We start from the raw sequence: 26,257 nt of genomic DNA, 5'->3' as shown, positions 1-26,257 counted from the left end.
GTACTGATGGCCAAAGGTTTTTCGGAGGCGGTCATTCAAACTATGTTGAAGGCCCGTAAGCCGGCTTCTGCTTGGATTTACCATAGGGTCTGAAATTCTTACTTTGCTTGGTGCGCAAATAACAATCCTGACGCTTACAAGTTTAGTACAGCTTAACTTTTGGCTTTTCTACAGCAAGGCCTGGACTTAGGCCTTTGTCTGGCCTCCCTCAACGTTCATATTTCTGCCTTGTCGGTATGGTTTCAGAGAAAAATTGCATCTCTGCCTGATGTTCATACCTTCACTCAGGGTATGTTGCGTATTCAGCCTCCTTATGTCCGACCTGTGGCCCCTTGGGATTTGGCGGTGGTCTTGGAGGCCTTGCAAGAATTTCCGTTTGAACCTCTTGCACCCGCAGATCTTAAGTGGCTTTCCCTTAAGGTCTTGTTTCTGCTAGCCATTGCTAGCCATTGCTTCTGCTAGATGTGTTTCAGACTTGGGTGCCTTATCCTGTAAGTCTCCCTATCTGATATTTTACCGTGATCGGGCAGTTCTTAGAACATGCCCTGGTTACCTACCTAAGGTGGTGTCTTCCTTCCACCTTAACCAGGAGATTGTGGTTCCTGCCTTTAATTCTCCGGCGTTGTCTTCCGGAGAGCGGTCTTTGGATGTGGTACGGGCTCTCCGTATCTATGTGAAGATTGCTGCTTCCATTCGGAAGTCTGAAACTCTCTTCGTGCTGTTTGGTTTTCACAAACGTGGCTGGTCTGCTAATAAGCAGACCTTGGCCAGATGGATTAGAGTGGTGATTGCACATGCTTATGTACAGACTGGTCTCCCAGCTCCTGCTACCATCAAAGCCCATTCTACTCGGTGAGTTAGACCTTCTTGGGCGGCCCGCCGTGGTGCGACCCTTGAACAATTGTGCAAGGTGGCTACGTGGTCCTCAGTGAACACGGTCATAAGGTTCTATGCCTTCGATACTTCCGCCTCCCAGGATGCTTCCTTTGGACGCCGGGTTCTTGTGCCCACTACAGTGCGTCCCCTCCCATAAGGAACTGCTTTAGGACATTCCCGATGTTAATCCTTGTGGAGCCCAGTGTACCCCGCAGCAGAAAACGAGATTTATGGTAAGAACTTACCTTTGTTAAATCTCTTTCTGCAAGGTACATTGGGCTCCACAGAGCGCCCACCCTGATGCACTTGGCTTCTTTGGGTTGGTATGGCATTAGCCGCTGACACCCTCTCCTGTAGTGAATGTGTGGTGTATTTGGCTACGAGCGATTGTCGTCTCTGGTACCTGCTACTGCATTGGACTGGTTAATGAAACTGAGCTCCTGTGCACGGAGGCGGGGTTATAGAGGAGGCGGCACTGTGCATCTTGGGAACAGTCAAAGCTTTGAGCCTGTTGGTGCCTCGGATCAAGATCCTACTCTACACCCGATGTTAATCCTTTTGGAGCCCAGTGTACCTCGCAGAAAGAGATTTAACAACTGTAAGTTCTTACCATAAATCTCTGGGTTTTTTTTTTGCTTTACTTACAGACATGAACCAAGCCTATTAACAATGCATATGTATATTGGCCCTCATTCCGAGTTGTTCGCTCGGTAAAAATCTTCGCATCGCAGCGATTTTCCGCTTAATGCGCATGCGCAATGTTCGCACTGCGACTGCGCCAAGTAAATTTGCTATGCACTTAGTAATTTTACTCACGGCTTTTTCATCGTTCTGGCGATCGTAATGTGATTGACAGGAAATGGGTGTTACTGGGCGGAAACAGGCCGTTTTATGGGCGTGTGGGAAAAAACGCTACCGTTTCCGGAAAAAACGCAGGAGTGGCCGGAGAAACGGAGGAGTGTCTGGGCGAACGCTGGGAGTGTTTGTGACGTCAAACCAGGAACGACAAGCACTGAACTGATCGCAGATGCCGAGTAAGTCTGAAGCTACTCAGAAACTGCTACGAGGTGTGTAATCGCAATATTGCGAATACATCGTTCGCATTTTTAAGATGCTAAGATTCACTCCCAGTAGGCGGCGGCTTAGCGTGAGCAACTCTGCTAAAATCGCTTTGCGAGCGAACAACTCGGAATGACCTCCATTGTGTGCACCAACCCATACAGATTTCTTTACAGCATCAACCTAATGCTTAGTGTTCATTTTGTAGGAATTACAAAAGCAACAAGTGTTGTGGCCAAAGAAAGCAATCCCGTGTGGAATGAGGTACAGTCATAGTTTTCATAGTAGATATGAATCATTTAGTTTTTATTTTGTTGTGTTCTTCAATCTTTTACTTGATCAACAATGTAGAAAATGTAAAGACTTATAGGCCCTACACATTAGGCGACATCAATGAAAGATATGACCGATCTCGTTAATTTCTTTGTGTGTATGCACCAACGATGAAAGATGCGTGGCCCCGCACTCATTCATCGTTGGTGCCGGGTCGCTTATACATGCATGCCAATATAGACAAACTCATCCATATTAGCATGCATTGCTATGGGCCGGGTGACGGGGGAGTGAATGACTGATGTCAATTCCGGGACTAAAAAGACGTAAGTGATCTCAAGGGCTGAGTCAGTCCAGAGCTACTCAGAAACTGCAAAAAACTTTTTCATCCCGCTCGGCTGCACACGCGTTTGCACACTTGCAAAGCGAAAAAACACTCCCCTGTGGGCGGCGACTATGTGTTTGCATGGCTGCAAAAAGTAGCTAGCGAGCGATCAACTCGGAATGACCCCCATGATTTTGCCCTTTAGCTAACAAATTTGCTGCAACGATAAGGTCTGAATTAGGCCCTTCGTTTCCATGGGGGATTTGCTCCACAATAAAAATGCGGGCCTGCCCTAGAAGGAACTAGCTCCATGCTGGATGAACTAGGGTGGTCCTATATACCTATGCTTGGTGGTTGTTTGGTAAGTTTGGTAATTACCAAAATTAAACGAAACATAAGCATTTTCACTTGTTCACTACTGATCCCAGCAAGCCGTGGCTGCTTTACAGTGTTTGCGTTGTGCTACTACAAGTGTCAACATATACATTGCTGCCAGGACATGATGATGTTGTAGATTTAGGCCTGTTTTCCTCCTTTGGAACTCACTCCCCCACCATAAAAGACTCTCTACTAGCCTCCAAGGCTTTAAAAGTCACCTGTTTGTCGAAGCCCAAAATTAACTCATGTCCTATGTCCTCCTTTTTTATCTCGTCTCAGTTCACCTACCAGTTTACCCCCACTCCATTAGACTGCAAGCTTGTTTTCACTGCTCCACAAATGAATCAGCAGTTCTAACCCTGCCTGTCTGCCTCTTAAGGCATTGGGTCAGTGGCTGCTATTGCTCTTATCTGTCATTCAGTTGTATACACATTACACTACTTGTTTCTTTTCCCCCCTGTACTGTCTAGTTAAACATATCGTATTATTTGTGTGGCTTATTATAACATCCCTGTAGAGAGCTACGGATGCTTTGTGTCTCATATAAATAAATGATTATAGTAATAATATAAATGCCAGTTTCACCTGGCATTCAAACCCTATTGGGCTCGGTGATGTCTCTTGGCCATAGACACCGTTAAAAACATTATTTGTATAAATAAACACCCCACTACACACAACGTTCATTAACCAGTCTTTTCTTACTTAATTCCTGGGGTGTTGTGGACATTTCTGGTGGTCTTCCAGGGATTCCGGTGGGTAAAATAATAATAACTCCTTGTAAGATACAGATAATTAAGAGGGTTGCTGATCCCCATTGTGAATGAATGAAACACAACTGTGAAATAATATTAATACAGTGTGTTATTCCCATAGTCTAAATACAGGTTGAGTATCCCATATCAAAATATTTCGAAATAATTTTTTGGGTGAGAAGTGAGATAGTGAAACCTTTGTTTTTTGATGGCTCAATGTACACAAACTTTGTTTAATACACAAAGTTATTAAAAATATTGTATTAAATAACCTTCAGGCTGTGTGTATAAGGTGTATATGAAACATAAATGAATTGTGTGAATGTAGACACACTGTTTAATGCACAAAGTTATAAAAAATATTGTCTAAAATGACCTTCAGGCTGTGTGTATAAGGTGTATATGTACATAAGCACATAAATGCATTCTGTGCTTAGATTTAGGTCCCATCGCCATGATATCTCATTATGGTATGCACTTATTCCAAAGTATGGAAAAATCCGATATCCAAAATACCTCTGGTCCCAAGCATTTTGGATAAGGGATACTCAACCTGTACCAATCATGGAAAATTCACACTTTATAAATCTTGACGAGGCTGGCTGCCATAGTGTATTGCGGATGTTGGTATTATTTCAGTCATGGGGGGGATTCAATTTTCTCTTGTGTCCTAGAGGATACTGGGGTCCATTTAGTACCATGGGGTATAGATAGGTCCACAAGGAGCCATAGACACTTTAAGAATTTGATAGTGTGGGCTGGCTCCTCCCTCTATGACCCTCCTACCAGACTCAGTTTACAAATGTGCCCGGAGGAGGCGGTCACGCTTATGGAAATTCCTGAATAGTTTTCTGCATTTTATCTGTTTTTTTTATTTTCAGGCAGGACTGGTTGGCACCAGCCTGCCTGATTTCGTGGGACTTAGGGCTGGGGAACGGCCCAACCTTGTGAAGTGTTAATGGTCCCGTTCCCCGCTGACAGGACACTGAGCTCCTGAGGGACCTATTCACAAGCCCACCACGGTGAGCGTACAGTCCCGCAGCACGCCGCCACCCCTTTCAGAGCCAGAAGAATGGAGAGTGGTAAGTACTGAGCCAGTGCCCCGGCACGGAGATGCACGGCTTCTACACGGGAGGAATGCTTCTCCGGACACAGTACACGACTGCGTCCCCATATAATGTACACAGTACCCATACTGGTACAACAGCCTTAAAATGGTTTTCTCCATTTCTCTTACGTCCTAGAGGATGCTGGGGACTCCGTAAGGACCATGGGGTATAGACGGGCTCCGCAGGAGACATGGGCACTATAAAGAACTTTAGAATGGGTGTGCACTGGCTCCTCCCTCTATGCCCCTCCTCCAGACCTCAGTTAGATCCTGTGCCCAGAGGAGATTGGGTGCATTACAGGAGCGCTCTCCTGAGTTTCTCTGAAAAAGAATTTTGTTAGGTTTTTATTTTCAGGGAGCACTGCTGGCAACAGGCTCCCTGCATCGTGGGACTGAGGAGAGAGAAGCAGACCTACTTAAGTGATAGGCTCTGCTTCTTAGGCTACTGGACACAATTAGCTCCAGAGGGAGTCGAAACGCAGGTCTCCCCTCGCCGTTCGTCCCAGAGCCGCGCCGACGTCCTCCTCACAGAGCCGGAAGATAGAAGCCGGGTGAGTATAAGAAAAAAAGAAGACTTCTTAGGCGGCAGAAGACTTCAGATCTTCCCTGAGGTAAGCGTGCAGCGGTAACGCTGCGCGCCATTGCTCCCACACACAACACACACTAGCAGGCACTGATGGGTGCCCTGGGCAGCAATAAAAACCTCTAAGTCTGGCATTTATATGTATATGGGCTGCGGAGGCAGTGATTTTAATGCACAAAATGGTAAGCTGCTCAATCAGATTGTGATGTCACTCAGGTGCTAAAAGGGAGGGGTAATTCTGTGTAGGAAAAAAACAATTTGTGTTCCCTAATGCACACCGAGTGAAAAATATTACTACATAATAGTCAGATAATACGGAGATCTTAGTTGCGTATATCTGCAGATATAGGGTTAAGCCCCCAGGCCGATCGACAAGGCTTCTCCGTCACTGGGGGTCCCTAATACTAGGTATGGGTCCGGGGTGCAGGACCCCATAACGTCGGCACAGGTCGGCTACCCCAGGTCAGCACACAGGTGAGAATGTTAGGGTCTCCTGCTCTGTGCTGCCACGTCGTCATGGCAACCGGGAGACAAGTGCTAGCGGAGTAACCTGGGCGTAGCTGATACTCCGGTTCGGGTCTTTTGCTGTGCAGTGGTTACAGGCTCTGTGCACGGCAGGGGATCCGGTGCTGGTTTTTGTGCTCTCAGTCTGTGAGGTCTGAGTAGGGCGTGGACAGCACCTGCTATATAAACCCTCTTCCCAGGTTAGGCAGATGCTGCTGAATCTTTGTTGGTTAGTCAGTTCCTGAAAGCTAGCTAGTACTGTGTAAACTTTGTATTTGTTTGTTGCTTATTGCAAATAGGCCTTGGGATTTGGTATTACACTCTGCCAATCCAGACCTAGCAGTAAGACTGGAGTCAGTTGTTTAACCTGCTGGGGTTCTTTTGCTACTCTGTGAACCTAGCAAGTTTGCGGCTGTATTCTCAGACTTGCCTGCCAAAATCCTTTCTCACTGTGCAAGGTGTTCAGGTGTCAGTTTAGTGGCAGTAAGCTGAACCAGTGCACTGCAAGTGAGGACTAGGATTGTGGAGACTCTCCTTGTGTCTATTATTCCATCTCTGACCAAGGAGTTTACTGCCACACCCGTTGGTAACCCTTTAGGGTTTTGCTGTTGCCCTTAGCAACAGCATTTCGGGTTCTCTACGTATTAAATCACAACATCTCGCTTCTTTCCATCTGAGCATTCCTAATACTAGGGAGACACCCAGTTTCTTAGCCTTTGGGCTTCTCTGTTCACTTTGTGTTTATTTTGTTACCCTATCACCTTCTGTGTATGTAATGTCATATTCCCCAGTCTGTCTGTGAGTTCATTTGTTTGGCATCCCTCTCCGTTCAGACACCAGTACATTCCTGCTGGCACTGGTGTGCATAACATATTCAGCAGCCTAATACTCCTGTTGAAATTTTGTGGGAATATGGAGCATACCCCTCAAAATACTTTGCAACAGGTGGTCGATCAGGTGCAGGTCCTGACTCGACAATTTAATGATTTGTCCATTAAGATGCACACCTCGCAGGCCGCTGGCGGAGCTCCCGCAGCAGCAGTACCTTCAGGGGTTAAGGAGCCGAAAGTAAATCTCCCGGATCGTTTTTCTGGAGATCGCTCGCAGTTCTTTTGTTTCAAGGAGAGCTGCAAGCTATATTTCCAGCTTAGGCCTCAGTCTTCTGGGTCGGAGATTCAGCGGGTGGGCATAGTGATTTCCTTGCTACAAGGAGACCCACAGGTCTGGGCATATGGGTTGCAGCCTGACTGTCCGTCGCTTAAAAGTTTTGATGCTTTTTTTACGGCACTGGGCATGTTGTATGATGACCCTGACAAGACGGCCTCAGCCGAGGCTCAGATTTCGATCCTTAAGCAAGGGCGAAGGCCAGTTGAGGTTTATTGTACGGAGTTTCGGAGGTTGGCCCATGATACCCAGTGGAATGACCCAGCCCTGAGACACCAGTACCGAAGAGGTCTTTCTAACCAGTTAAAAGACCAACTGGTACAATATCCCTTGCCTGATAGCTTGGATCAGCTCATGCAGTTATCCATTCGGGTGGATAGACGGCTGAGAGAGCGCAGGCTTGAAAGGGAGACCGAGGTTTCCTTCTTTCCCAAGGGAACCTCAGACTTTGAGGAATTTTCCGAGGAGCCTATGCAGATTGGGGCTACTCGCCTCTCCTCGAGTGAGAAGACGCGGAGGAGACAGCAGGGGTTATGTTTGTACTGTGGGAATAAAGGTCATGTGGTAGTATCATGCCCAGAAAAGCCGGAAAACTTTAGGGCCTGAGGGTGATGGGAAATATCCTGTCAGGCCAGAAGTCAGAATTTCCCAAGAAGACTTTTATCATTCCGGTGACCTTGAAGATCCTCGGTCAAACTGTCAAGACTGAGGCCTTTGTGGACAGTGGGGCCGACGGGGTTTTTATGGACCGCCAATTCGCCCTGAAACACTCTGTTCCCTTAGTACCCTTGGCATCGGAAATTGAGATTTGTGGGTTAAACGGGGAACCATTATCCCAGGGTAAAATTACCTCTTGCACTAGCCAAATTTCTTTGTTTATTGGAGCCACACACTCTGAAAAATTGTCCTTTTATGTGACTGTCTGTACTTTTGCCCCATTGGTGTTGGGGTTACCCTGGTTAAGGGCCCACAATCCTCAATTTGACTGGGTCTCTGGGGAGATTCTTAGTTGGGGTACTGATTGTTTCAGGAGTTGCTTGAGCCTTCCAGTCAGGCTTTCGCAGCTAAGTTTGCCAGGATTGCCAGGATGTTATGCAGATTTTGCGGACGTGTTCTCCAAAAGAGTTGCAGAGGTACTACCTCCCCATCGCCCCTATGACTGTGCCATTAATTTGTTGCCGAATGCTAAGCTTCCCAAGAGCAGGTTGTACTCCCTGTCACGTCCTGAGACTCAGGCTATGGCAGAGTACATTCAGGAGAACTTGGCTAAGGGATTTATCAGACCTTCACAGTCTCCAGTTGGGTCGAGGTTTTTCTTCGTGGGTAAAAAGGACGGTTCGTTGCGACCCTGCATCGACTTCAGGGAATTGAACCGTATCACGATTAAAAACTCATACCCACTGCCTCTCATTTCGGTCTTGTTTGACCAGCTTCGTACTGCCACCATTTTTTCTAAGATTGACCTACGCGGTGCGTACAATCTAATCCGAATAAGAGAGGGGGATGAATGGAAGACTGCCTTTAATACCCACTCAGGGCATTATGAATATTTGGTGATGCCTTTTGGGCTCTGTAATGCCCCGGCAGTCTTCCAGGACTTCATGAACGATGTGCTCAGGGAATATTTGGATAGATTCTTAGTTGTATACTTAGATGACATCCTAATCTTCTCCCATTCCCTGGAGGAACATCGGAAGCATGTACGCTTAGTCCTCCAGAAACTCAGAGACCACCGGCTTGGGGCGAAGCTGGAGAAGTGCGAATTTGAAGTTCAGCAAATCGCATTTCTAGGATATATTATCTCCCCAGAAGGTTTCCAAATGGAGGGTTCCAAGGTACAGGCAGTCCTGGATTGGGTGCAGCCCACTAGTTTGAAGGCGCTTCAGCGTTTTCTGGGCTTTGCGAATTTTTATAGACGATTTATCGCTGGATTTTCGTCTATAGTGGCGCCCTTGGTGGCACTCACTAAGAAAGGGGCGGATGTTGCTCACTGGTCTTGTGAGGCCAAAGCGGCTTTTGCCCGTCTCAAAAGGGCATTTGTCTCGGCCAAGGTGCTGCGACACCCAGATCCAGAGCGTCCTTTTGTGGTGGAGGTGGATGCCTCTGAGATGGGTATTGGGGCAGTGCTCTCTCAGATGGGGGTGTCTGATAATCGCCTTCATCCCTGTGCTTACTTTTCCCGTAAATTTTCGCCTGCCGAGATGAATTATGACATGGGTAACCGGGAATTGTTGGCTATTAAGGATGCACTCGAGGAGTGGAGACACTGGCTTGAGGGGGCTAAGTTTGTGGTCTCAATTCTCACCGACCATAAGAATTTGGCATATTTAGAGTCAGCGAAGCGCCTCAATGCCAGGCAGGCACGATGGGCTTTGTTTTTTGCTCGCTTTAATTTTTTGATAACATATCGCCCTGGGTCAAAAAACATCAAGGCTGATGCGCTCTCGCAATGTTTTGCTCCAATCCAGGAGACCACCGAGGAGCCATTGCCCATTGTGTCCCCATCATGTATTAAAGTGGGCATTACCCAGGACCTCTTGTCATTAGTCCTTAGAGCACAGGAGCAGGCTCCTCCAGACCTTCCGGTAGGTCTTTTGTTTGTGCCTCCTAGGTTAAGACAGCGAGTGTTCCTGGAATTCCATGCCAAGAAGTCGGCAGGTCACCCGGGTATTGCCAGAACTCGGGAGTTGCTATCTAGGGCGGTGTGGTGGCCGTCGGTGGCTAGGGATGTGGATCAGTGGGTTCGGGCATGTGACATCTGTGCCCGAAATAAGACTCCTAGAGGGGTTCCTGTTGGCCCATTACATCCACTCTCTATTCCATCTAAGCCATGGACCCACAATGGATTTTGTGGTGGACTTGCCCAAATCCTCGGGGATGACAGCCATCTGGGTTGTCGTTGACAGGTTTTCGAAGATGGCGCACTTCGTTCCATTGGTTGGGCTGCCATCGGCCAGACGCCTGTCTGAATTATTTATGCTGCATGTTGTGCGCCTCCACGGGTTGCCACTTGATGTGGTCTCTGACCGCGGATCCCAGTTTGTGGCCAAATTCTGGAGGGCATTTTGTTCCGATCTCCAGATTTCTGTCTGCTTGTCGTCAGGCTACCATCCGCAGTCTAATGGGCAGACTGAAAGGGTGAACCAGTCCTTGGAGCAGTTCCTCAGGTGTTATGTCTCCAAGTGTCAGACTGACTGGGTTGCTCATCTGTCCATGGCGGAGTTTGCCTATAACAACGCGGCTCACTCTGCTACAGGGATCTCTCCCTTCCTTTGTGTGTATGGGCATCATCCTAAGGCCAATTCTTTTGACCCCCTGGACTCCACGCCTGGTGGTTCCTCTGTGGTTTCGGTCCTTAGAGGTATTTGGAGGAAAGTGAAGAAAGCCCTTGTGTCTGTGTCATTAGTGACCAAAAGGGTTTTTGATAAGCGGAAAAGACCCTGCAGCTTCAAATTAGGAGACTTCGTCAGGTTGTCTACCAAGAATTTGAAGCTGAGACAGCCATCTCATAAGTTAGGCCCCCGGTTTATCGGTCCTTATAAGATCACTAGGGTTATCAATCCGGTGGCATTTCAGTTAGATCTACCCCGTTCTTTGGGTATCAATAAAACATTTCATTGTTCCCTTTTAAAACGGGCGATTAGTAATCCTTCTTCCAGTGGAAGACCTTCCCCTCTTCTGATACGTGGCCAGAGGGAGTTTGTGGTTGAAAGGATTCTTGACTTCAAGATGGTTCGGGGTCGCTGTCATTTTTGGTGCACTGGAAGGGGTATGGCCCGGAGGAGCGGTCGTGGGTGCGCAGTTGTGATCTTCATGCCCCCAAACTGTTACGCTCTTTCTTCTCGCAGTTCCCCGATAAACCCGGTGGTAGGGGTTATTTGACCCCTCGTCAGAGGGGGGGTACTGTTAAGGTCTCCTGCTCTGTGCTGCCACGTCGTCATGGCAACCGGGAGACAAGTGCTAGCGGAGTAACCTGGGCGTAGCTGATACTCCGGTTCGGGTCTTTTGCTGTGCAGTGGTTACAGGCTCTGTGCACGGCAGGGGATCCGGTGCTGGTTTTTGTGCTCTCAGTCTGTGAGGTCTGAGTAGGGCGTGGACAGCACCTGCTATATAAACCCTCTTCCCAGGTTAGGCAGATGCTGCTGAATCTTTGTTGGTTAGTCAGTTCCTGAAAGCTAGCTAGTACTGTGTAAACTTTGTATTTGTTTGTTGCTTACTGCAAATAGGCCTTGGGATTTGGTATTACACTCTGCCAATCCAGACCTAGCAGTAAGACTGGAGTCAGTTGTTTAACCTGCTGGGGTTCTTTTGCTACTCTGTGAACCTAGCAAGTTTGCGGCTGTATTCTCAGACTAGCCTGCCAAAATCCTTTCTCACTGTGCAAGGTGTTCAGGTGTCAGTTTAGTGGCAGTAAGCTGAACCAGTGCACTGCAAGTGAGGACTAGGATTGTGGAGACTCTCCTTGTGTCTATTATTCCATCTCTGACCAAGGAGTTTACTGCCACACCCGTTGGTAACCCTTTAGGGGTTTGCTGTTGCCCTTAGCAACAGCATTTTGGGTTCTCTACGTATTAAATCACAACATCTCGCTTCTTTCCATCTGAGCATTCCTAATACTAGGGAGACACCCAGTTTCTTAGCCTTTGGGCTTCTCTGTTCACTTTGTGTTTATTTTGTTACCCTATCACCTTCTGTGTATGTAATGTCATATTCCCCAGTCTGTCTGTGAGTTCATTTGTTTGGCATCCCTCTCCGTTCAGACACCAGTACATTCCTGCTGGCACTGTTGTGCATAACAGAGAATTAATAAGGGTTAATAAGAAGCACAGAAGTGCTATGTAAGTGGTGTGATTAAAATAATACAAAAATATATACAAAGTGATAGGGAAAATCATAAGTGTTAATAAAGTGTTAGGGTGTGCCGACCTGAAGCAGCCCAGCCATACCGACACAGGGGCCACCGCACCCCACACCCACCCCATAAATAATTACAAATATGTCTGGGTTAAATTCTCAGTGTAAGGCCACATGGTAATGGCTCCTACAGCATCTGAGAGCCAGCTTACCTGGAGATACCCCTAGCTTCTCCTATGGCACTATGGAGTCAGCAATCCCTCCTAATGCTGACCCATCCATGCCTCTCTAAATACAATGCACAAAATGGTAAGCTGCTCAATCAGATTGTGATGTCACTCAGGTGCTAAAAGGGAGGGGTAATTCTGTGTAGGAAAAAACAATTTGTGTTCCCTAATGCACACCGAGTGAAAAATATTACTACATAATGGTTAGATAATACGGAGATCTTAGTTGCGTATATCTGCAGATATAGTGTTAAGCCCCCAGGCCGATCGACAAGGCTTCTCCGTCACTGGGGGTCCCTAATACTAGGTATGGGTCCGGGGTGCAGGACCCCATAACGTCGGCACAGGTCGGCTACCCCAGGTCAGCACACAGGTGAGAATTAATAAGGGTTAATAAGAAGCACAGAAGTGCTATGTAAGTGGTGTGATTAAAATAATACAAAAATATATACAAAGTGATTATAAAAATACCCCACCAGTTTTATACATTTGAGTGGGACCGAAGCCCGCCGCTGGAGGGGGCGGAGCTTGGTCCCTCAGCACTAACCAGCGCCATTTTCTCCACAGAGAACTGCAGAGAAGCTGGCTCCCTGGTCTCTCCCCTGCTGAACACGGTGACACAGGGCTGAAAAGAGGGGGGGGGGGGGTGGCACTTGTATTACACAGTTAATTATAAATTATATATATATAAAAGCGCTATATCATCTGGGAAATTGTTTCCAGTGTCAGTTGGCGCTGAGTGTGTGCTGGCATACTCTCTCTCTGTCTCTTCAAAGGGCCTTATTGGGGAACTGTCTCCTTATAACTATATCCCTGTGTGTGTGGGGGTGTCGGTACGAGTGTGTCGGCATGTCTGATGCGGAAGGCTCATCTAAGGAGGAGGTGAAGCAGATGATTGTGGTGTCTCCGTCGGCAACGCCGACTCATGATTGGTTGGACATGTGGAATGTTTTAAATGCAAATGTGACCTTATTACATAAGAGATTGGACAAAGCAGAGTCCAGGGAAAAAGCAGGGAGTCAATCCACGGCTTCGACTGGGTCACAGGGCCCTTCTGAGTCTCAAAAACGTCCCCTATCCCAAATAGCAGACACTGATACCGACACGGATTCTGACTCCAGTGTCGACTACGATGATGCGAGGTTGCACCCAAGGGTGGCCAAAAGTATTCATTATATGATTATTGCAATAAAAGATGTTTTGCATATCACAGATGACCCCTCTGTCCCTGACACGAGGGTGCGCATGTATAAGGAAAAGAAACCTGAGGTAACCTTTCCCCCATCTCATGAGCTGAACGAGTTATTTGAAAAAGCTTGGGAAACTCCAGACAAAAAGCTGCAGATTCCCAAGAGGATTCTTATGGCATATCCTTTCCCTGCACAGGACAGGGTACGTTGGGAATCCTCACCCAGGGTGGACAAGGCTTTAACGCGCCTGTCCAAGAAGGTGGCGCTACCGTCTCCAGACACGGCAGCCCTCAAGGATCCTGCTGATCGCAGACAGGAAACTACTTTAAAATCTATTTATGCGCATACGGGTGCTTTACTCAGACCGGCAATAGCATCGGCATGGGTATGTAGCGCAGTTGCAGCTTGGACAGATACCTTGTCAGCTGACCTTGATACCCTAGACAGGGATACCATTTTATTGACCTTAGGTCACATTAAAGACGCGGTCTTATATATGAGGGAAGCTCAAAGAGACGTTGGGCTGCTAGGTTCGAGAGCCAACGCCATGGCGATTTCTGCTAGGCGAGCCCTGTGGACCCGCCAATGGACGGGTGATGCCGACTCAAAGAAGCATATGGAGGTTTTACCATACAAAGGTGAAGTTTTATTTGGGGAAGGTCTCGCAGACCTGGTTGCCACAGCTACCGTGGGTAAATCTACCTTTTTGCCTTTTGTTCCCCCACAGCAAAAGAAAACTCCACAATATCAGATGCAGTCCTTTCGGTCGCATAAGTCCAGAAGAGGTCGGGGCTCATCTTTCCTCGCCAGAGGTAAGGGTAGAGGGAAGAGAACACCTGCTCCGGCTAGTTCCCAGGAGCAGAAGTCCTCCCCGGCTTCTACTAAATCCATCGCATGACGCTGGGGCTCCACTGAGGGAGTCCACACCGGTGGGGGCACGTATTCGACTCTTCAGCCAGGTCTGGGTTCTGTCAGACATGGATCCTTGGGCGATGGATATTGTATCCCAAGGCTACAAACTGGAATTCGAAGAGGTGCCCCCTCGCCGATTTTTCAAGTCGGCCTTGCCAGCTTCTTCCCCAGAGAGGGAAGTAGTGTTAGCTGTAATTCAAAAGCTGTGTCAACAGCAAGTGGTTGTCAGGGTTCCCCTAGTCCAACAGGGGAAAGGGTACTATTCAACCCTGTTCGTGGTCCCGAAGCCGGATGGTTCGGTCAGGCCCATTTTAAATCTAAAATCCCTAAACCTATACTTGAAAAAGTTCAAATTCAAGATGGAATCGCTCCGGGCGGTGATCTCCAGTCTGGAAGGGGGGGATTTTATGGTGTCACTCGACATAAAGGATGCATACCTTCATGTCCCCATATATCCTCCTCATCAGGCGTACCTGAGATTCGCTGTACAGTACTGTCATTACCAGTTTCAGACGTTGCCGTTTGGGCTTTCAACGGCCCCGAGGATTTTCACCAAGGTGATGGCGGAGATGATGGTGCTCCTGCGCAGGCAGGGAGTCACAATTATCCCATACTTGGACGATCTCCTGATAAAAGCGAGATAGAGAGATCAATTGCAGAGGAGCGTGTCGCTCTCCCTGAGAGTGCTACAACACCACGGTTGGATTCTCAATCTGCCAAAGTCACAATTGATTCCAACGACTCGACTATCATTCCTAGGCATGATTCTGGACACGGATCAGAAGAGAGTTTTTCTCCAGATGGAAAAAGCCCGGGACCTCCAGAACATGGTCAGAGACCTGCTAAAACCAAAAAGAGTGTCTGTTCATCAATGCACTCGTGTTCTGGGGAAAATGGTGGCAGCCTACGAGGCCATCCCCTTCGGCAGGTTTCATGCAAGGACGTTTCAGTGGGACCTCCTGGACAAGTGGTCCGGGTCCCATCTACAAATACATCAGAAGATAAGCCTGTTCCCCAGGGCCAGGGTGTCTCTCCTGTGGTGGCTGCAAAGTGCTCACCTTCTAGAGGGTCGCAGGTTCGGCATTCAAGACTGGGTTCTGGTGACCACGGACGCGAGCCTCCGAGGATGGGGAGCAGTCACACAAGGAAGGAATTTTCAGGGGCTATGTTCAAACCAGGAGGCTTGTCTACACATCAACGTCCTGGAGTTGAGGGCCATATACAACGGCCTACGACAAGCGGAGAATCTTCTTCGCGACGTACCGGTTCTGATTCAATCGGACAACGTCACAGCCGTGGCTCATGTAAACCGCCAAGGCGGGACAAGGAGCAGAGTGGCGGAAGCCACCAGGATTCTTCGCTGGGCGGAAAATCACGTAAGCGCCCTGTCAGCGGTCTTCATTCCGGGAGTGGACAACTGGGAAGCAGACTTCCTCAGCAGACACGATCTCCATCCAGGAGAGTGGGGACTTCATCAAGAAGTTTTTACAGAGATAACAAGTCTTTGGGGAATTCTTCATCAAGAAGTTTTTACAGAGATAACAAGTCTTTGGGGAATTCCTCACATAGACATGATGGCGTCCCGCCTCAACAAGAAGCTTTAGAGGTATTGTGCCAGGTCAAGGGACCCTCAGGCAGTAGCGGTGGACGCCCTGGTGACACCAAAAATATTGAGAATCATAAGACAAAAAAGAGTGAAAACAATACTCATTGTTCTAGATTGGCCTCGAAGGGCCTGGTATTCAGATCTTCAGGAGATGCTCACAGAAGATCCGTGGCCTCTTCCTCTCAGGGAGGACCTGTTGCAACAGGGGCCCTGCGTGTTCCAAGACTTACCGCGGTTACGTTTGACCGCATGGCGGTTCAACGCCGAATCCTAGCTGGGAAAGGTATTCCGGAGGAAGTCATCCCTACTCTGATAAAGGCTAGGAAGGAGGTGACGGCGAAACATTATCACCGTATCTGGAGGAAGTATGTATCTTGGTGTGAAGCCATGAATGCTCCTACGGAAGATTTCCATCTGGGCCGTTTTCTCCACTTTCTACAGACAGGAGTGGATATGGGCCTAAAATTAGGCTCCATTAAGGTACAGATTTCGGCCCTGTCTATTTTCTTTCAGAAGGAAATGGCTTCTCTCCCAGAAGTCCAGACTTTTGTAAAGGGAGTGCTGCACATCCAGCCTCCTTTTGTGCCCCCAGTGGCACCATGGGACCTTAACGTGGTGTTACGGTTCCTGAAGTCTCACTGGTTTGAGCCTCTTCAAACGGTTGAATTAAAATTTCTCACTTGGAAGGTGGTCATGTTGTTGGCCTTCGCATCTGCAAGGCGGGTGTCCGAATTGGCGGCCTTGTCTCACAAGAGCCCCTATTTGATTTTCCATGTGGATAGAGCAGAGTTGAGGACTCGTCCTCAATTTTTGCCTAAGGTGGTTTCTTCATTTCATATGAACCAACCTATTGTGGTGCCTGTGGCTACTGGTGACTTGGAGGAGTCCAAGTCCCTGGATGTGGTCAGGGCCTTAAAAATTTATGTAGCCAGGTCGGCTCGGGTTAGGAAAACAGAAGCACTGTTTGTCCTGTATGCAGCCAGCAGACCATTGCTCGCTGGATTTGTAACACGATTCAGCATGCTCATTCTACGGCAGGATTGCCGTTACTAAATTCGGTAAAGGCCCATTCCACTAGGAAGGTGGGCTCTTCTTGGGCGGCTGCCCGAGGCGTCTCGGCTTTACAGCTTTGCCGAGCAGCTACCTGGTCGGGTTCAAACACTTTTGCAAAATTCTATAAGTTTTTATACCCTGTCTGATGAGGATCTTGCGTTTGCTCAGTCGGTGCTGCAGAGTCGTCCGCACTCTCCCGCCCGGTCTGGAGCTTTGGTATAAACCCCATGGTCCTTACGGAGTCACCAGCATCCTCTAGGACGTAAGAGAAAATAAGATTTTAAACCTACCGGTAAATCTTTTTCTCCTAGTCCGTAGAGGATGCTGGGCGCCCATCCCAGTGCGGACAAATTCTGCAAGGCTTGTATATAGTTGTTGCTTACATAAGGGTTATGTTACAGTTGAGATCAGTCTTTAGCTGATACTGTTTTGTTCATACTGTTTACTGGTTGCGTATATTCCAGGTTATACGGTGTGGATGGTGTGGGCTGGTATGAATCTTGCCCTTAGATTAACAAAATCCTTTCCTTGTATTGTCCATCTCCTCTGGGCACAGTTTCTCTAATTAAGGTCTGGAGGAGGGGCATAGAGGGAGGAGCCAGTGCACACCCATTCTAAAGTTCTTTATAGTGCCCATGTCTCCTGCGGAGCCCGTCTAATTTCTGGTAGGTTTAAAATCTTATTTTCTCTTACGTCCTAGAGGATGCAGGCCCACTCTAGTAGGTCGGTAGGTTCTTTCTGGGCGGCTGCCCGGGTTGTCTCGGCTTTACAGCTCTGCCGAGCAGCTACTTGGTCAGGGTCGAACACGTTTGCCAAGTTCTACAAGTTCGAGCGCCGGCATACCGTACGACACCCTGCTGAAGTAATGGCTTAGTACCAAATTAAAAAAATTATTCTTACCACCCCCAGATAATATAATGTCAATATGTTAAATGCTATAGCCCTGGATACATTTACCAGTTAGGAATTTGTCCAATCCGCTGTTACATACATTTACAGAGTTTTCCATTATTACCTTCTCTGGCAGGGAGTTCCAAATCTTTATTGCCCTTACCGTGAAGAACCCTTTCCTATGTTGTGTACGGAATTTCCTCTCCTCTAACCTAAACGAGTGCCCACGCGTCCTATTTAGAGTTCTTTTCTTAAACAAATCCACTGCTAGCTCCTTGTAATTACCCTTTACATATTTGAAGATATTAATAATGTCTCCTCTTAGACGCCTCTTTTCTAGTGTATACATATTTAACCTAGCAAGCCTTTCCTCGTACTCCAGAGACTCCAGAGACTCTGTTGATCCTTCCTCAGGATATGTCCGTCTCCTCGGGCACAGTTTCAAGACTGAGTCTGGTAGGAGGGGCATAGAGGGTGGAGCCAGTGCACACTATTGATTTTTTAAAGGGCCCAAGGCTCCCAGTGGACCCATCTATACCCCGTGGTACTAATGTGGACCCCAGCATCCTCTACGGACTACGAGAAAAGGATTTACCGGTAGGTAATTAAATCTTATTTTTAAGCACCAGATTCGTCAGCCAGTATAAAAAAGGCGGGAAGGTGCACGCCATTGAAGGGGCGGGGCTTCACTATGAGAGGATCCAGCTGCTTACCAGCACCATTTCCCCTCTGCAGTGGACACAGACAGTGACAGGACAGGGACACGCAGCTCCTACAGTGTGACTCCAGATTGCCTCAGTGGTACCAGGGGGTCATAGCAGGGGGGGGGGGGGGCGACTATTAGTGTACTAATTCCCCTATCAGGGTATTTAGTCTGGGACCCGGCTAAGCTTGGCATTAGCGGTAAGGGTGCGGTGGGGGCTGGCTCCAAACAATGTTGTCTTACTCCTGCAGCATGTACAGGACTCTGCGAACTTTATGGTGGAAGCCATAAAGGAAATAGGAGTGCTTAACACACCCACCACCGCTATGGCAGTGTTGGCACGCAGGGGTTTGTGGCTACGCCAGTGGACTGCTGACGCGGATTCCAGGAAAGGCGTGGAAGGCCTACCCATCACAGGTGAGGCCTTGTTCGGAGATGAATTAGACAAATGGATCTCCACAGCTACTGCTGGTAAGTCTACGTATCTTCCTTCCGCAGCCCCCTTAACCAAGAAGATTTATTCAGCTTCTAATTTACAGTCCTTTCGAACGGCCAAGTTCAAGGGCAAATCCAGAGGTACTTCTACGTCCTCCAGCGGCGCAAGAGGTAAACCACGCAAACCAGCAACAGCAGGTGCTCAGGAACAGAGCTCAGGCTCTGCTTCCTCAAAGACTTCAGCATGATGGTGGACCGCAATGCCTGGAAGGCTATCAGGTGGGAGAACGCCTACAATTCTTCAGTCAGATCTGGTCAAATTTGTGCCAGGTTACCTGGGTCATAAATTTTATTTCCCAGGGCTACAGACTGGAGTTCCAAGAGCTCCCACCTCACAGATTCTTCAAATCAGGCTCGCCAGTTTCACAAGAGGCAAGTATAACTTTACAATATGCCATCCAAAAACTGGTAGACTAACGTCATTGTTCCAGTTCCACCTCATCAGTTAAACAAGGAGTACTATTCCAACTTGTTTGTAGTGCCGAAACCGGACGGTTCGGTAAGACCGATTTTGAACCTCAAGTCGTTGAACCCGTACTTACGAGTGTTCAAATTCAAGATGGAGTCTCTGAGAGCGCTGATCTCAGGTTTAGAGGAGGGGGAATTCCTAGTGTCTCTGGATATCAAGGATGCGTACCTTCATATTCCGATCTAGCCGCCTCATCAGGCTTATCTACGGTTTGCACTGCAGGACTGTCACTACCAGTTCCAGGCCCTGCCATTTGGTCTCTCCACAGCACCGAGGGTGTTCACCAAGGTGATGGCAGAGATGATGTTTCTACTCCGCAAACAGGGAGTGAACATAATTCCGTACCTGGACGATCTCCTGATAAATGCACCGTTCAGGGAAAGGTTGCTGGACAGCATTGCTCTCTCAACCAAACTTCTCCAGGATCATGGGTGGATTCTGAACCTTTTGAAATCTCACCTAGAGCCAACACAGAGGCTTCCATTCCTGGGAATGATACTGGATACGGAGTCGCAGAAGGTGTTCCGTCCGTTGGAAAAGGCATTAGTAATCCAGTCGATGGTTCGGAATGTCCCGAAGCCAACCCAGATATCGATGCATCTGTGCATTCGCCTTCTGGGGAAAATGGTGACCCTTCCAGCTCGATCTGTTGGACAAATGGTCCGGATCGCATCTTCACATGCACCATAGGATCCGTCTGTCGCCAAGAGCCAGGATCTCCCTTCTGCGGTGGCTACAGTCTTCTCATCTCGTCGAGGGTCGGAGATTCGGAATTCAGAACTGGATTCTGCTAACTACAGACACAAGCCTCAGAGGTTGGGGAGCAATTACTGAGGGGGTGCAGTATCAAGGAAGATGGTCAAGTCAGGAAGTCGTCCTTCCAATTAACATTCTGGAACTCAGGGCCATATACAACGCCCATCTGCAGGCCTCACATCTTCTTCAAGATCGGGCCATTCAGGTCCAGTCGGACAATGTGACAGCAGTAACATACATAAACCGACAGGTTAGAACGAAAAGCAGAGCAGCAATGTCAGAGGTGTCAAGAATTCTCCTCTGGGCAGAGAGAAACGCTGTGGTGTTGTCAGCGGTCTTCATTCCGGGAGTAGACAACTGGGAAGTAGACTTCCTTAGCAGACACAACCTGCACCCGGGGGAGTGGGGCCTTCAGCCGGAAGTGTTCAGGTGCTTGACAAGTCGATGGGGATATCCACAGATCGACATGATGGCCTCTCGTCTCAACAAGAAGCTCAAGCGGTATTGTTCCAGGTCGAGAGACCCATAGGCGGTGGCGGTAGACGCCCTGACGACTCTATGGGTCTATCAGATGGTGTACGTGTTTCCTCCACTTCCTCTGATCCCAAGAATTCTACAAAGAATAAAAAGGGAAAAGGTTCAAGCAATTTTAATTGCTCCGGACTGGCCAAGAAGGGCCTGGTATGCAGACCTTCTGGAGATGCTCCTTAAAGAGCCGTGGCCTCTACCTCTTCGCGAGGATCTTCTACAACAGGGCCCATTCATCTATCAGGAATTATCGTAGCTACGTTTGACGTCATGGAAGTTGAACGGCTGATTCTAGCCAGGAGTGGGATCCCTAATAAAGTTATCCCGACTATGATTGAAATACATCTCTTGGTGTGAGAGCAGAGAATTTTCTGCGGTGGAATTCCATCTGGGACGTTTCCTGCTTTTTCTACAAGCTGGAGTGGATGTGGGCCTACGTCTGGGCTCCAAAAAAGTCCAGATTTCGGCCTTGTCCATTTTCTTTCAGAAACAGTTGGCTTCTATCGCTGAGGTCCAGACGTTCTTGAAAGACGTTCAACCTTCCTTCGTGCCTCCCACGCCACCTTGGGATCTCGATGTGGTGCTGCATTTCCTCCAATCGGACTGGTTTGAGCCTTTGCAGGAGGTGGATGTAAAATATCTTACGTGGAAGACCGTCACACTGTTGGCCTTGGCTTCAGCAAGACGTGTGTCGGAGCTGGGAGCTTTGTGTCACAAAAGTCCCTATTTAATTTTCCATGAGGACAGAGCTGAACTCAGAACTCGTCAGCAATTTCTTCCTAAGGTGGTGTCTGCGTTTCACATCAACCAACCTATTGTGGTTCCGGTTGTCACCGACACCTCTGCTACTTCAAAGTCTTTGGATGTTGTGAGGGCTTTGAAGGTGTATGTGAAAAGAACAGCTCGCCACAGAAAGATGTACTCGCTGTTTGTTCTTTATGATCTCAATAAGATTGGGTGTCCTGCTTCTAAGCAGACTATTGCACGCTGAATCAAACTTACTATCCAGCATGCTTATTCTACGGCAAGTTTGCCATGTCCAAAATCTGTACAAGCCCACTCTACTAGGCCGGTGGGTTCTTCCTGGGTGGCTAACCGGGGTTTCTCAGCTTTACAGCTCTGTCGAGCAGCTACTTGGTCAGGTTCGAACATGTTTGCTAAGTTCTACAAGTATGATTCTTTGGCCTCTGAGGACCTTCAGTTTGTTCAATCAGTTCTGCAGGAACCTCAGCACTCTCTTACCCGCTTTGGGAGCTTTGGTACATCCCCATGGTACTAAATGGACCCCAGTATCCTCTAGGACGTAAGAGAAAATAGGATTTTTTTTTTTGTCATAAACATTTTTTATTGAGTTTTCAAAGAAATTCCTTTCACATACAAAGGACAAACATTCTCATATCCATTTGGAGAAAGAGGTAATAAAACAGCATAAAGCAAACAGTGGTAAAAACATACAACGCCACCAAAGGCGCAGGAATCAAATAACTTCGATACATATATTTTCGTGCTTCATAAGAGATATGTTGGCATACATAATTACAAATATGAGACTTATGAGAAAAAGAAGAAAGTTAACTCACAGAAGTATAGAGAGAAAAGCAGAATAGAGTAGAAAAAGAAGAAATAAAGAAAGAAGAGAGAAAGAAAAAAGTTTGGGTGGGGGGAGGGGGGGGAGGAGGTTGGGTCATGAAGACCACTAAGATCAGGCAGTAAAGGCACCTATAACATTTTGCAAGTATCCCATGGTAATGCACTATTGGAGTTTCAGAAAGCCGAAGCAAGAGGAAGTACAATCAATGTCCCACCGGGTACTTCTGTACTAAAATCACAGCTTAGACGGTGTCATATCTTATCGGTTATACAGTAACATAAGGATTCTGAGACATAGGAAAGCTATCATATTGTGGAAATAAGCAGTAATTGCCCACCCTCATCAAGGATCAACTAACCCGGAGCATCTGTTCATGTTGATTCCATTAATTTGACCCAAAACGTGCAAAAATTTGAGACTGCATATCACGTGACAATGTGGTGATATACGGTTTCCACTTCTTATAGAAGAGCAATATGCCCCTCTCCACATTTGGGAGAGTTTGATATCTATCATAATACAGGATCCTCAACATTTTCTGATGCACTTCCCGCAAGGAAGGAGCATGCTTATAAATCCAATATTTAAGTATAACCTGTTTAGAGGTAGTGACCAATAGTGTTAAAAATGGGTACAAGTGTGTATGTCTCTTGTCGAGATTCCAAGGTGTAAAATCTGCTAATAGTAAAGCTTGTGGAAGAAGAGTGGCTCTAATACCATAAGTACGCTTAATATATTGAACTATTTTGTTCCAGAATTTCTTTACAACTCCACACTCCCAGAAGTTGTGGAAGAATGTAGCTGAAGAGTGAAAACACTTCAAGCATCTTCCAGATTCTTCCGGAACAAAATGTTTCCTCTGAGCTTGTGAAATGTATGCTCTGTAAATCGTTTTAATGTGTACTTCTTGTAAAGAGGCCGATTGTAATAATCGTAACGTCTTTTCAAACTGATCAAATATACCTGTTGAGTCACCTATAGTGGGAATAAACTGTGTCCATGACATCACGACCTGACTTTGTATTTTTTCATTATTCACAGTAATCAGCTTATGATATAACGGTCTTGTCTTATATGGTCGATTGCCTGCTCCTTGCAGTATAGAGAACAAAGGATCTGAGCGTGACAATTTAATCATATCTATTGACAGTGATGAAATATAATGCCTAATCTGTAAATATGCGTATAGAGAGGATCTATGAACACCATATTGTTCTTGTATCTCTGTAAAGGAAAGCATAGCACCTCCTGGATCAAACACGTCTGCTATTTTTTTTATACCTTTTAGTTGTAGACGGTAAAAGACCGCATCACCCAATCCAGGCAGAAACATAGGGTTACCCCATAAGGGTAACAAATGAGAATAGTTAGAATTTCTGTTTAATCTCCTGTTTAGTGCTTTCCAGGAAGCGTATGTGTCTCGAAACAGCAAATTGTTTCGAACAGTAAGGGGAATTTTAGATTCGGGCATATGTAATAAGGCATCTGGGGAATATGGAGCCATCACAGCACAATCCAAGGGATACAAAGTGTAAACACTTCTCTCATACAACCAATCTAACATGTATCGAAAATGGACAGAGTGTGAAAATTGCAGGACATCTGGCAAGCCGATCCCGCCCTTTGTACGTGTTAATTTCAGATGCGCATTAGAAATCCTACTTTCTCTAATGTCCTAGAGGATGCTGGGACTCCGTAAGGACAAGGGGGGGGGGGTAGACGGGCTCCGCAGGAGACATGTGTTATGAGCCACGGCTGTGGCTCATTCCTGTTTGCATTTTATGTTAATACTTCTGTTTATGTTCCCCGTGGGTGTCATGGGGTGTTCGGAGCTCACCCTTAAGGAGAGGGTACTGTTATGAACCACAGGTAGTGGTTCATTCCTATTCTATGTTTATAAGTTGTCTTGCAGGCCAGGATTTCCCGTTGCTCTGGTTTAAGAAGATTCTTGTTTGCTGCCAGTGGTGAGTCTGTGTAATTGCAGCTTGTTCCCATGTGTTCAGCCTCACCTGTCTGTTGATTGCACCTCTCAGTTGTGCAGCAGGGCAGCTGCACGACATAATTAATTAAGACTCTCTGTTATATTCTGGCTCAGTGCAATTCACAGACGCTGGTGATATTTCCTGAGTTCCAGAGTTCTTGAGTTCTGAGCTAGTCTCTGCCAGTTCCTGAGCTCCTGTCTAGCAGTATCTGTCTAGCTGCTTCCGGTGTCGGTTCCTGAGTGTCGGTTCCTGAGTGTCGGTTCCTGTGTCAATTCCAGTTTCTGATCCCGTGTCCTGCCGTGAAGCGTTTCTGTCCAGGAGTCCTGTGGCTTTGTCTGTGCCTGGGCGAGTGTCTGGCTTCTTGGTGTCCACCGGTCTGTCGTTTGGGATTCTGCCTGTCCTCCGGTTCTGAGAGTCTGTGTCGGCTGCATTGGGGGTTCCTGTCCGTTTGCCAGTATTTGTACCGGTTCCGTGAGTAGCGGCTTCGCCGCGTCCGTCGGCCTAGGCCGCAGTATTCTTTGGTTATATTTGGTTACTGGTGTTTTGCAGAGGGTTCTGCTTATGCTGTCACCGCCGGTACACAACAGTATTGTGTCGGCGAGTGGACAGCATTTCCTTGGTTGTTCTTTTCCTTTGGCGGCGTGCCGCACATATATTTAGTTTTAGGGTTGTTAGTAGCCCCTAGCCTTCTGTTTGCTTTAGTTAGAGGTCCCCTTGTTATTATCCTGTCTCGGTTCACGCCTTGTCTCAATCTAAGACCTGGAGGCATCGGAGTTGGGCAGACCTAATCCGCCCTTCAAACGCGGCTGCCGTGGGCCCAAGAAACCATAGTCACTCAGGCGTGAACTGACCACACAAGTGAAACAATGGAGGTAGGGTGCTAGGGGCTATTTCCACACCACACCTTGTTTCAGCGTCACGTTCTGGTGCTCAGGACTCACTACGCAACATCTCCCTTGTTCTGAGCACCAGGAACCTAACAACATGGGCACTTTAAGAAAGACTTTAGACTCTGGGTGTGCACCGGCTCCTCCCTCTATGCCCCTCCTCCAGACCTCAGTTTTTAGACTGTGCCCAGAAGAGATGGGTGCACTGCAGGGAGCTCTCCTGAGTTTCCTGCTAAGAAAGTATATTTGTTAGGTTTTTTCTTATTTTTAGGGAGCACTGCTGGCAACAGACTCCCTGCATCGAGGGACTGAGGAGAGAGGAGCAGACCTACTTAAATGATAGGCTCTGCTTCTCGGCTACTGGACACCATTAGCTCCAGAGGGAGTGGAACACAGGTTCGTCCTGGGCGTTCATCCCAGAGCCGCGCCGCCGTTCTCCTCACAGAGCCGGAAGAAAAGAAGAAAGAAGACTCTGAGGCCGCAGAAGCCTTTCGGGTTCTTCACTGAGGTAACGCACAGCACTGCAGCTGTGCGCCATTGCTCCCATACACCTCACACACTCCGGTCACTGTAAGGGTGCAGGGCGCAGGGGGGGCGCCCTGGGCAGCAATGAATACCTCTCCAATGGCAAAATGACCTATATACATGTACAGGTGGGCACTGTACATGTATATAAAAAAGCCCCGCCATGTTTTACAAAGTTTGAGCGGGACAGAAGCCCGCCGCCGAGGGGGCGGGGCTTCTCCCTCAGCACTCACCACTGCCATTTTCTCTCCACAGCACCGCTGAGAGAAAGCTTCCCGGACTCTCCCCTGCTTGACACACGGTGAAGAGGGTTTTAAAGTAGAGGGGGGGGCACATAATTGGCGATTATACATTACAGCAGCGCTACTGGGTAAACATTCTGTGTTTTTCTCCGGGGTCATATAGCGCTGGGGTGTGTGCTGGCATACTCTCTCTCTGTCTCTCCAAAGGGCCTAAAGGGGAACATGTCTTCAGAAAAGAGTTTCCCTGTGTGTGTGGAGTGTGTCGGCACGCGTGTGTCGACATGTTTGACGATGAAGGCTCGCCTAAGGAGGAGGGGGAGT

The 26,257-nt window shown here is 47.7% G+C and overlaps 1 protein-coding gene across 1 annotated transcript in view; it reads left to right on the top strand.

Annotated features, from left to right (window-relative positions):
• The window catches only part of FER1L5 (fer-1 like family member 5), a 926,196-nt gene that overhangs the window by 144,105 nt on the left and 755,834 nt on the right, over positions 1–26,257 (top strand). Inside the window, exon 3 of the mRNA XM_063929941.1 lies at positions 2,144–2,199. Within this exon, the coding sequence (XP_063786011.1) occupies positions 2,144–2,199 (56 nt within the window). The remainder of the gene's footprint in view (positions 1–2,143; positions 2,200–26,257) is intronic.

Source organism: Pseudophryne corroboree, chromosome 6, assembly GCF_028390025.1.
Source record: "Pseudophryne corroboree isolate aPseCor3 chromosome 6, aPseCor3.hap2, whole genome shotgun sequence".
Classification (NCBI taxonomy): domain Eukaryota; kingdom Metazoa; phylum Chordata; class Amphibia; order Anura; family Myobatrachidae; genus Pseudophryne; species Pseudophryne corroboree.
This window is presented reverse-complemented; position numbering and strand designations above follow the sequence as displayed.